The 12949-nt window shown below is 39.3% G+C and overlaps 1 protein-coding gene across 4 annotated transcripts in view; it reads left to right on the forward strand.

Annotated features, from left to right (window-relative positions):
- LOC121638272 (protein sidekick-1-like) overlaps positions 1-12949 on the forward strand; it is a 284369-nt gene that overhangs the window by 155850 nt on the left and 115570 nt on the right. For all 4 annotated transcript variants that reach the window (XM_041982952.1, XM_041982953.1, XM_041982955.1 and 1 more), the window contains one exon: positions 5149-5282. In XM_041982952.1, the coding sequence (XP_041838886.1) occupies positions 5149-5282 (134 nt within the window). The remainder of the gene's footprint in view (positions 1-5148; positions 5283-12949) is intronic.

Here is a 12949-nt window from a genome sequence, read left to right on the forward strand (position 1 = left end):
CAATTACTTTGGGAAAGAAAACACCCCACCACAACTCGGGCTGACAGGTAATTTTGAGGGCTAGAATGCTTAAACAAAAAATAAATAAATAAAACTGAACACCTCAACTCAATGTAAAGATTGTAATAACAAAATACCCAACTTGAAAGACATTTATTCAGGATTTACAGAGGCCCACAGACACTCACACAATGTAGCATTCAGCACATGTGAATGTATGTTTGTTAACTGTCACTCAGTACCACAAAGAAAGCATTCACGTGTCTGCTGACGAACACCAAAGTAAACATTAAGTTACAACAGCGGTGGGGCACAGTGAATGGTCCCAGCTGTGCATGGGCTTGTATGAGTAGTAAGTATGTATGCAGTGTAATGTGTAAGTGGTTGGCTGGCACAAGCTTTGGAGAGGACGCTGCCAAAAAAAGCCTGCTGTCTGGACTCTGTTTACAGTGGAGTATCCCTCCTTCTGCCCTGGCGGCCACACTTCTGCACCCCAAGCCTGTGTGTGTCAGAGGCATTGTGATTTAAGTAGGTGGCACACTGCCTATCAGAGATAGAGGAAGAGAGCAGACAGGGGACAGAGTGGTTGCTGTTGGCAATAGTCAGTTCCTAGACCTGATGCACACACTCACACACATTAAGATACATTTAAATATTTAAAAAAGCATGCACATTCTCACTCGCGCATCCTCTGGCCTGCAACATCTGTGTGCTAATTAGCTCTTGGCACACGCTCAGTGTGTCTTGTGTGTGTACGTGTTCAGCAGTCATTGCAACGCTGACACTCCTGAGTGTTTGTGTAGTCTAGGGGCCAGCCACTCAAATGAAAGACCAATCCGGCTTGGTGCTTTGGTTCAGAGAAATCATTGGGAGTGAAGAGGAGGATAAGCCCGGACAGTTGTATGGAAAAGAGCAGGAAAGATAGGGTGAAGGAGAGCCAGCCAGAAAAAAAACATAAGAAGGCAAAAAATTGGAGAAATGTGCAGATTGTAATCTGAGTGAGAATGGAAAATGGGATTTGAGAGAATGAGTCAGTGAGGCTGTTTTTTTATTTCTTAAGGGGGAATGAGGGATACAGGACAGAATGCAGAAGGAGAAGCAGATAGGATGTAGTTGATTGCTGCATTTAATTTCTTTAGCCTTGGGAGAAACTGTCTTACATACACACACATAAGCTTAGATTCATACACAGTTTTTACAATTTAGTTTGGCTTTGATTAAAAGCCAGAACAATTTTGTTGAGTTTAATTAAATTTAGAGTCACATGTTGAATGAATTAAATTTAAACCCTAACAATATTGTGTACTTGGTTAAAACTTAAATAACACATGTAAGTTACTCACCCCAAGTAGTAACTGGGGTGTCTAGCATGTAGATATCCTAGTGACTCAGGACCAATAATGAATTTCATTTTGGTTGTTGCTTTATGTTTTGTTTTTGTTTTTTCCTGAATTCTTTGTTGCATTTAAACATTTAATAGGAAATGAAGCTCGAGACATTCCACTGGAAGTATAAAAAGTCAACTTTTGCCAGAAAAAATAGCATCACATGTACATAGTTTTTAGAGTTAAAATATGTTAATGAGAAGCTATGCTACATGAACAATTTGATGTCCAAATCCTGCCTTAACTGGTCTTACTACAGTCTTACACACCAACTTACTGAGGTTTTCTGACTTTGAATGTTAACTTGATTTATATTCCCTTGAACCCCCAGTCTCCCTCAAACACTGTTAGAAGTGGAGGTGCAAGTGGAAGTCTGCCTTCACTATTAAAATTGTAATGCACCAAAAAATGTGTTTTGTAAACAGCACAGTATTACTTAATTATGATGAAAATCACATATACTGTTGATAAAATTTGAATTTTTTTTTATTTTAAAAACAGGATTTTGTGGTTAAAAATGGCTCATAGCGCCCTCTACAGGGTAAAACCAGGTTATGTCTTTCGTGACATAGAGCCATATCTATGTCACAAAAAATGTTTAAAAACCCTACAGCCCCTCCCGCCAGATGCAGATAGACGGGGCCTCGCCTTGCAGGCATAGAAAACTACCAACGCATGTGAACACGTGAACTTATATGGTGTAGATTTGCCAGTTTCAGACTTTTTTTCTTTCACAGAGTTTCTGATTAAATATTCCTGCAATGGGAAGGATTTGTGCTTTTGAGGGGTGTAAAAGTAACACTGGACTTTATTCTTTACCTGCCGATCCTCATCTGGCGACAGACAGCAGCTGAAATCGTGGCAGCGGTAACTTACAGTGGCACTTCCTGCAGCTACCACAACTTGCTGTGAGTCTCCACAGCTTTCCAGAGCTGATGGCCAGCATAACAGCGCTAACAGCTCAGACCGATACGGTTCAGAACCACCTTGTTCATGTGTAGCTGAGGAGATTCAGGAGGGCAAAAGTCTTACACCTCAAATACCGCTCTGTGGCGTTGGTGTTTTGTGAATCTCGCTTTGCATCTTGCCAGTGAGTTTACACAAAAAGTAGGGGGTGTAGATTCAAGATTGCAGGTCTAAATGAAGCGGGATTTGTCAGGTTCTTACATGTCCAGGGTCAGTCTGATGATTCAGGGTCAGGTCTGATGGTTCATGGTTGATTCGATGGTTCAGGGTTGATTTGATGTTTCAGGGTTGGGTTTGATGGTTTAGGACTGGGTTTGATGGGTCAAACGTAGGACATCCAGCATCTCTGATGTTCTCTGTGTTTTTCACTGCCAGCTGGAACTGTGGTCTGGCGTCTTGTTGTTCTATTGTTGGTTTCAGTCTTTGTTTTTACCTGCCGTTTGTTCCGTTAACATCTATGGTCAATAAAGTGACTCAAAGGAGGAGAGATATGGGGAGAATATAAACGTGGGTCTTTGGGAAGTTGTGCTCTGTTCATGGACTTTATCCCATTCAGCTCCCCTCTTCTTATCATTTAGAAAACAGCAAAGATGTTTCTGTTTTTGCTTTCTTTTTCTTTTTTCTTTTTTTCTTTTGACTGGAAACTGAAACCAAAAGCAGCCCAGTGCAGCGTTGTTTATGTGAATCAATGGTTTAAGAGAAAAACTTGCCACAAAGGCATTTGCCTTCGTCTCCATGTAATCTTCCAGAATGCATTGTACAAGTAAAATAATGGTGACCTCCGTAGTTAAGAAACGTAAAAAGAAAATATGCAATTTTTAAAGTAATTAGGCATTTTCACGGGTTAGAAACAATTCATTTTAGTAGAACAGTAATAGATCAATAACTACATGTTAAGGCCAAAATGTGCTAATAGCTGGGATTCCTTTTAACAGCAATGACTTGCATAATGCAGCTTGATGTAAATGCTGAATCCATCCTCACTGTGAAAGATCGAGACAATGGGAGAAAGGTCTGGTTAAAGCGCGGGGTGGGTGGATGTAATTGAAAGCACACAGAATGACATTTGTGGGGTTGAGACTCTGGCTCATGTGGATGTTCTCCTGGGAAATCACATAGTATAAAATAAAACTTGAAGGATTTTGTGTGTACATGAGTGGTTATGTTTTTTTGGGTGCGTTTGCAAGGACTATCACCTTTTCTATTGCACATCTGGGGCGGCATGGCTCAGCGGGTAGAGTGGTCGTCCTGCAGCCCAAGGGTTGCCGGCTTGATCCCAGCCTGGAGAGCTCATGTCGAGGTGTCCCTGAGCAAGACACCGAACTTTTAATTGCTCCTGATGGGTCATGGTTGAGCGCCTTGCATGGTTCCGCCATCAGTGTGTGTGTGAATGGGTGAATGTGATGTTCATGTAAAGAGCTTTGGATAAAAGCGCTATATAAGTACAGGCCATTTACATCTCCTCCTCTTGTCTTCTTCTCTTAATTTGTAGTTTGATAAAAAGTTCCCATCTTCATCACTGGATAAATACAAAACTATCACGTTGTAAGTTGAACATAAAAGCATTAATGGAGTTGATATTAAGCTCTGGTTGCTGATGGCTGTGCTCTACATTGTGCCATGTGTGGACAGGTGCCACTAAATGTCTCCACATCTGATGGTTATACAGCAACATGTAGATAAGATGTCTTTGCACAGTTAACTAAGCTTTAACATTTGTGTTATTTTACTGTCGATCCAGGTTGCTTTAAGCAGCATGCATGCTTCTGTGTTTCACTTGGCACTGTGCTGCTTGGGTTTGGGTCAGATTCGTATCTGCCAATTCAACACTGTAAAAACAATGCTCAATGAAAAGAAAAACATACACACACACATTGCATGTCTCTCCACACATTTCTGCACTCTGCTCTCTACTATCTTAAATCTATGTACCTTTAAAAGTACATCTCACAAGTATTCTCAGTGAACACAGCATGCAGCCCATGTGCAGCATAGAACAGACAAAAGACCTATTGTCTATTAGGATAAAAGACAGACATCTCAATTTAATATGATCGTTTTTTTTTTGCTTTTGGTCATATTGATTTTATTTCAGTGATGACTCCCCAGTTAGAATATTGAATGGGTCTGCCATCCACTGACATGTTGAAAGCCCAAGTAGCATCACTAAAAACATCCTGCCTTCCAGCCTCTTATGCCAGACAAGTTCAAAGACGTGAAAATATAAGTCCTATAAAAATATTTTTTCACCCTTCTCAACTCTCCTCGTTACCACCTCTACTGCACCCCCTCCCTCAAAGTCAACTCTACGTATTATTTTAACAGCAGTACAAAACCAGCTTGTGAGTGCTTCTTATCCATTTCCTCAAGTGAGAACAGTTTTTAGTTTTTTTTTATGTTTGTGGTTTTGTTTGTTTGTGTCATATTGATTGCTGCTGGTACATAGTGAAATGAGGATGGATCAGAGCAAAGAAGAAAGAACAAAGGACAATACACAAACAACGGGGATGACCAAAACAACAAGAGATACACAGAATGAGACACATACAAATCTGAGACAGGAGGAAAGCTTTATTCAAGCTCCCTGAATCCTCCCTGTTTTCTGATGCCTGCATTCAATGTTTTCTCTCCTTCCGACATGGAATCTGAATCATCCATGTAACAAATACTCCTCTCTTGACACAGTCTTACTTTGAGTAGTGTTCCTGTTGGAGCAATGTTGGTAGAGGGAATGTTTGACTTTGCGGTGCCATGTTTTCTAAACCCATGTTGACTGAGTCTTATTTGTGTCCTGCAGAGCAATCACGTTGGACAATCAGCTAGTTGTCTTGGCAACCACTGCAACGGATGCAGGACGATACCATGTGGAAGCTGTGAACGAGATGACTGGAGAGAATGTGATGAGCCCTGCTGTCTACCTGAGCATTTTAGGTAAAGAAACATTTTGGCTGACACTAAATGACTTCATCTGTAATCAGTTCTGCTTATTAACAATGTTTCCAGCAGCAGAATCAGTTTACTGTGTAAACAAAACTGTGTAGCATTTTTCAGTCTCACAAAGGGATTGATTTCTCTTAGATGAAAACTGCGGCTCATAATTAGATTTTTTTTTTGTTAGAATTTTCTGCTTTTTGAGAAACTTGATTAGACAGTTTGTGTTAGAGATGAGTTTTAGTTTAGCTTTTGCACACAAGTCCAGTTGAAGAATAACAAAAACTTATGCATGGCCATGCTTACAGTATTTTGGCTTAGTCATTAAACAAGATCCGGGATGGCTCTGGTGTGGCTGGTTTGTTTGGGAAGTATTGTCTTCTACATGTTTAGTTTGTTACTTGTCAATAAATCCATCAATGCAGGTGTATGATCATCAGTAGCTTCTTGATATGATGAGTCTGCTGCTGTTACTGAGATTTTACCTTTGGACTGTTCATTTTTTAATTGTCCAAGGACCACTGGATGGGTTGGAGGAACAGCGGTTGTTTTTAAGAACGTTTTATATTGTAAATTTCTTAATTAACCTGTTTTTAAATAGTTGGACCTCTGCCTGTCTGAGCTGGGTCGATCAGATCCCATGCTTTGTGCAGCTGTGTACCAACCACCCAAATATGATAAAAATTTTATAAATGACATGTCGGATTTCTTAGCTGGAATTGTAATGGGCTAGATTTTACTTACCTCTCAGCTTCTGTTGAAGGATTTTTCAAATGTGGTTGACTCTTTCGATGTTACTCAGTTTGTCATGGTATCGACACGAGTCTGGGCATACACTGAATTTGATTTTATTGCATGGTTTGCTCATGTGTAATATGCACATACATGATGCAGTATTCTCTGACCATATGCTGGTTTTATTGGATTTTATTTAATCGTGTCATAGTTTTAAACAACCCGCTCCTTCTCGCTACTTCTGTATCCTTAAGTCCTTGACTGCTGCTCATTTTGCCACTATGCTTAACCACAAAACCTATTTTATTGATGTCAGCTCTACTGCCATCACTTGCACAGAGGATTTGATGCTCTCCTTTTTAACCACCTGCACCAGCGCTTTGGACATTGTTGCTCCACTGAAATCTACCCAGACCCAGGCCGTAGCTAGATGACATCACTTGGGCAGCCAGACAAGAGTGTATGAGAGCTGGTGATGTTGGAAAAAAGACAAGCTGCATGTGTCACACCAGACTACAGGATAGCTGGTGCAAAAACCAAAGAAAAAACTGTCAAAGCTGAAGAGAAAAAGATTGTTGCTCTAATTTAATTTCTAATATTTATAATAAACCTAACTTCCTTTATAACACCATAGATGTGATTTTTAAACCCCACCTAATCCACTAGTTTGGAGGCTTCCACTGAGGTCTGTAAAAATTTCCTTCACTATTTATTAGACAAGTTTTCCACCATCAGAGCCAATATTTCACCCCCCTCCTCTGACCCCTTCATTTATAGCACCAGCTCAGCTACATTGACCCATTTTAACCCTGTGTCAATACCATCTTAGCCCTCATCCTGTAACCCACCTCCTACCTCGTCTCTTTACAGAGTGCTGGGAGACTACTGGGTATTTCGTCCACAAATAATAAACAGTAGTTTTTTCCTCAGGTGTTGTTCCTGCATGTTTTATATGGGCAGTGGTTGAACCCTTGCTTAGAAAGGGAAATCTGAATTCCTCCATTTTAAGCAATTACAAACCAATCTCAAAGAATCCGTTTATGCCTGAGGTTTTTAGAAAGTTGTATACTTCAATGACATTTCTACATACAATTAATTGTGTTTGATACCAACAGGTGTCATTGTTTCTTCGCTTTTGATCTTGGTGCCTTAGAGTCATTTGTAAAACCCTTCTTTACAAACCTTTATGTAAGAATGGATGGTGATTTTAAACTTGACAGGCAGATTAATGGTATAGTGACATCAAGTTTTTATGAATCAACGCTTTTTTTAAAATTATCTTTTAAAATTTTCAAATGTGTGATTTATGCTTTTATGACATATCTCTTGGACTACTGTAACACTCTGTATGCTTGTCTCAACAGAAACCTCCCTGGCTCACCTACAACTAGTCAAAAATGTGGCTGCTTATAACTGGCACTAAAAAGCATGAACGCATCCCGTTTTCACAACGTTGGCTTTTGTTTGTATTTAAATCGTTAAATAGACTGGCACCAACATACATATCCGACTTGCTTGAACTATACACTCCATCAAGGAGTGTATAGCTAAGGTCTGCAGATCAGCTCCTCCTAGTTGTTCCAAAATCCAGACTGAAACCAGAGGTAATCGACCTTTTCCGATACTGGGACCCAAACTGTGGAATTAGCTCCCCCCAGTTTACCTACAGAGCAAATGTTGCATCTGATTAATCCTCCAGGTGAGTCTGATAGATGTTATTAACCAGGAAATAACCTTGATTTCTTAAAAGTAATTATTATAAAAAGACACTGTTGTAGTAAATTTTAATTTTTAAAGACCACATTCAGCAAGTGAATCTGAAAGTCATAGGTGACTTCTATTTATGGACATTTATGGAGTGAATGAAAAAAATTTAAATTTTCCCTTTAGGGAAAATATAACGTTTGGATCTGCAATATCTTGGTATTTACCTTAAATAACAAAATGCACCGGCAGTGCATTGTGGGACTTGTATTACGGTGGTGTGTGCACTCTATCAGTGGGCCAGCTCTAATAGTGATATGATCATGTGGACCAAAGATAATTCATTCAACAGCCGGATGTGGCCCGCGGGCCTTGAGTTTGACACGTGCTTTAGACATTTTACAGATTTTCTTATACATTTGTTGAGAAATTGGATATCTTCTGCCCATCATTGTGCCTCAGAGATTCTAAATTTTGCTAATGAACTAAATTACTATTACTGTTACTTGATATCATCTGTTTAAATTGTACCATCATTATAATTTTTTTTACCCTTTTGGATGTGTTTCAGACCTGACATTCAAACAAACTGAATGAAACTAAACATATAAATAAACATATTTTTATTAAGCAGGTACAAGTAAATTAGCTTTATTTTTCTTAATATGGGTTGTAATTTGGTCATTTGGTACAGGTTTTACTTGATTTAAATGCTGTTTGACATCTGTGTTTGCTTGGTTATTGCCTGACAATTAATGTATGTTTTGCTGGGTGGTCTACTGTAAATGGTAAAATGGTAAATGGACTTGTACTTATACAGCGCTTTTCCAGTCAGTTTGACCCCTCAAAGCGCTTTTCACCGCATATCACATTCACACACACACATTCACACCGATAGGCACGTCAGGAGGCAACGTGGGGTTAAGTGTCTTGCCCAATGACACTTCGACATGTAGTCAGTGGAAGCCTGGAATCGATCCACCTACCTTCCGGTTGGAAGACACCTGCTCTTCATCGTCCCCTACTGTGACTACTTTAGTTTTTAATGGCCTGTTTTGGTGCAGTTTTTCTTGTGTTTCAACCTGTCTTACTGTAAACTTTTGGAAAACCTGGCAAGCTGTTAGAAAATGTTTCTTTGGGTTTATTTAATGTTGTATACTTCAGCTGGTTGGTAGGTTGTCCCAGGTTTCATTAATTCCTGCTCTATTGCTTGCAACTCAAAAAGGCTCAGTCCTTTGAAAATGTAGTTAGTGGAAAAAAAAAGCTAAAGCTCATATTCTGCTCATTTTTGTCAATGACAAACAGCCTTTTTTTGTTCATTTTGAAGAAATAGGCTTCACTAACAGGAATCACAAAGTTTGATGTTTAAATTTGAGCTTCTGGCTGTTTTTATTTTTTTCCTATTTTAATTCTGTATGCTCTTGTCTATATCTGCTCTCCTTGGAGGCCTGAGGATTGACTCTACTGTCTAACAGTCCTTCAGTTGAAGTGCTCACTGTGGTTGAGCAAGAATGTGAGGGAGGGAGGGAGCGAGCTGTCCCTTGTGGCTGTATAGTGTTTTAATTAGATTCTCTTTACAGGGCTGTATCCTTTGGCATTCTTGGTCACACACACAAAAACACACAATCACATAAACATGGGCACAGTACCTTGTTACAGCTGTCACTGTGAAGTGCTCCCCTGGGTATTTTTAGGAATGTTAAGGGTATAGTTAGGCTCCACTGATCAGTCCCCGGCCATAAACATCTGTGTGCCTGTGAGTGTGTTTGTATCAGTTTATATGCGTGTGTTTTATAAATATATATATGCCTTATAAAGGCATACTTGATTCAGGTTGTTGTTGAGACTGGGGTGAAATAGAGGAAGAAAAGATCAAATAAAAACTAGAGGAGGGGTGGAGTGAGTTAACCCTTTAGGAGCCAGAGTTTTTCAAGTTTTTAAAGCAACCTGTAAATGAGAAGCTGTATTAGTGAAAGTATTATAAGTATTAGATTCCATAACTTGTGGTAACAGGTTTAAGTTCTCTAGCTTGTTACTAATTTTGTGACTTTGGCACCTAAAAGGTTAAGTTATGTAAAAAAAAGAAAAAAAGATGTGACTGTAAATCATAGAACATGCAAACAATGAAACATGGAAGCATCAGATTTTGGTTCTTGGGTTTTTTTTTTAATCATTCTTTTATAAAAACTTTTCACAGCTCATTAGTCAGTTTAGTTTTAAGAGGTGGATAGAAGTTTTTGTCTTCAGAACATACTACTGTAGATGCCAACATCACATAACTGACATAGTAATAGTATTTGTGTACATTGCACACATTACAGTGAAAAGTGATGAGGAAAGAGGAACTTTGAATGGCAGAGATCAGCCAAGTTTCCTGACTAAAAAAGGTTGAGTAAAAAGAATATTATGTGCAGTATGCCTTGTTAACTGAAAAATGAAAACATGCTAAATTAACTCATCACTGTCGTGTTTTTTACCATCTTTTTTCACAATTCCTGTCCTATCTCTTCTCTTTATTTCCTGTCTCCGTCTTTTTCCATTCAGCCGCCTGTGCAGGATCTGAAGCTAGAGGTTCATAGCTGTCAGTCAAATTTCTAAAAATGTTGTCTTTTCTTTTCATAAATTCTCCTGAATAAATGATGTACCTATTTTCTATTTTTTCCTTCATACTTTGATTCAGGCATTGTGCTCCACAGACAAGAACCAGAAAGAAAGAGTAGACTGGTAGCAACAGAAAGAATTAATGTAGTGAGTCATGGTTGTAGACAAGAATATTGCAAACAAGTTGTTCATATCTGAACAATTGTTGATAAGTCTTTTGAATATGGAAGATGCATTCATATAGTTCCAAAACTTATTTGGGCAATTCATTCAGCCTGAACTGATAGAAAATACTAAAGTATATGAAGAAAGTTACCTGTCTGATTCACCATATGTACTTAACAGAGCTATTATCGCCACGTTCCTGATCGCTATTCTTTAAAGATGTCATTACCTGGTCTTTTCATGTATCCACTGTCCTCAAAGTGTCTTTAAATATTTTTTTGAAAACCTATTACACACAAAAAAATCAAACATAAAGCTTGTTCTGACCCTTTGCTCATACCACAACTTTGTCGCATGAGAGTTCATGCAAGCTTTTGACTAATTTAAATTATGTTAATGAGGTGCACGCTGATTGGCCGCAGGGAGCCCAGAGTCAGAAGGGGAGCTGGCCCAGCACATGCATAATGCGTCAGACTCCAAAACATCAACAGCTTAGTGATGGCGAGCTAACCTGACCGAGCAGCAGCTTATAGAATTCAGCCATTTATGTTTGAACCAAACTCCGAGCCTGAGAGTGAAGATACCGCCTCTGTAATACTGACAGTTCACCAGTTTATCCACTTCCAGGATGCTCATTTCTGCCCAGTTACCAGTAAAATCTATCCGTAGAGATTACATCCTTCATGACTCCCGTTTTACATACATGACATGAAAATGTCAGAGAAATAAAAAGTTTGCGTTCAGGTTCGGGGATAAAATCTGACTACATGATGGTCAACTTGTTAGATTAAAGGATCACATGATCGCAACTGCTGTGTTGTAGTAGGTAGACTAGCAAAGCTACATCTACACCTGTGACCACACATCCATCATGACAAACCATCAATCATGAATACTGCAGTGCTGTGTGATAGCACAAAATTTTACATGGCGGACCACTTCACCCCACTTATAAAAAAGAAAACACGGGACTCATTTGTACATTGCAGGGGGTAAACGTTTAGGCTTGTCCCTTAGCATTAGTGTTAGCATTAGCTGCGATAGTTTAACTTACGTCCCAGGCACAGTAACGCATGACTTTATATCAGTAGCAACACTTACCGATTGCATTGATGGTGAGCCGCTCAAAGTTGGAATTACCCCTCTTTCCAACCGCAGGGTTTATGCTATCTTGGCCTGAAATTGTCCCAAATTACTGAAACATTAAGGCAGAAATGCAGGCACATTATTACCAAAAATTTATTTAATCCATTTGTCCCTGGTAGTTTGGTCTGCTGCTATAGGGTTGACATGGGACGCCATTTTGATGTCTTCACACAACTTGTTGTTATGGCGACTGCAGTAGGTTGAGCAGGTGATTTTAAGTGAGTAAGAGGGGCTGGCTTATTCAAATAGCCTCCTGAGATGACACAATCCCAGGAGCAAATTAAAATCATGCATTTGCAAGAGTTTACCCTTGTTGGCGGTTCTGCTGTGAACAAAAGGCCTAGACGGAAAAACTCAAAAGAAAGGCTTTCAGGGAAGTTAACACTTTGGTCCAACACCAAGTCATGTTTTAACTTGAAAATGTGCAATTTCCGGGTGATGACTCCTTTAACTGGGGCCAAGTCTGCTAAAAGTAAAAGGAACTGGCTGTCATCTGTTGTTGAGTGGCAATAGCCACAATTGATAGCAGCACAGAAGCCTGGTGAGAGAGCACACACTGCAATCACTTGAAGTACAGCCTCCCCCTAAAATAAACAGCTCCTGAAGCGCTTTATCACCACAGACAATATATGACATTACTGATGGCATTTTCAGTCAGATTAAAAAAGGAAGAAAAGATTTTGAAGACAAAGTGCCTGAATATGCACTGATCACAGTAAAACACATATGTACAGCCACTTAATGGAGGAATGCTTGTAGCTACTGCAGTCAAAATAATCTGGTCTTTTCCATGTTTAAAAATTAGGGGGGGGCTTACACATTAAAGCACACAGACGTTCAACCATTCTCATTCAATAGAAACACTCAGCATTCCTAGGCATCATCAAATGCAGGTCAGTTTGCCGAATATAGCTACAATTCAAAATGGCTCAAGACCTCAGACACCTTGAGATAAGGAGGATTTAACCTCACATGTGCGGATCCTTTCCACACGACAACAGGAAGGAAGAGAGATCAAAGGAGAGTAGCAAGAAAGCAGAAAACTGTGGCAGAAGCCTGCAGTACATGGTGATATAATTACTCTGACACTTTAAATATTATCTAAGCCTCTGGCTCATTACTTGATCAGTTCCTTTTCCATTTTTTAGGCAATAATGTCACACTTGGTAATAATTGCTGAACTGCAAAAATAGCTTCAAATATTACTTGCAAACAGAGCACTCCACTTATAAAAGTACTTTAGTTATTTTGTGTTCGCTTCAGCTTTGAGAACTGCAGGAAATAGATTTCTTCAATCAATACAGCAGACATGAAGA

This window comes from Melanotaenia boesemani, chromosome 4 (genome assembly GCF_017639745.1).
Source record: "Melanotaenia boesemani isolate fMelBoe1 chromosome 4, fMelBoe1.pri, whole genome shotgun sequence".
NCBI classification, from domain to species: domain Eukaryota; kingdom Metazoa; phylum Chordata; class Actinopteri; order Atheriniformes; family Melanotaeniidae; genus Melanotaenia; species Melanotaenia boesemani.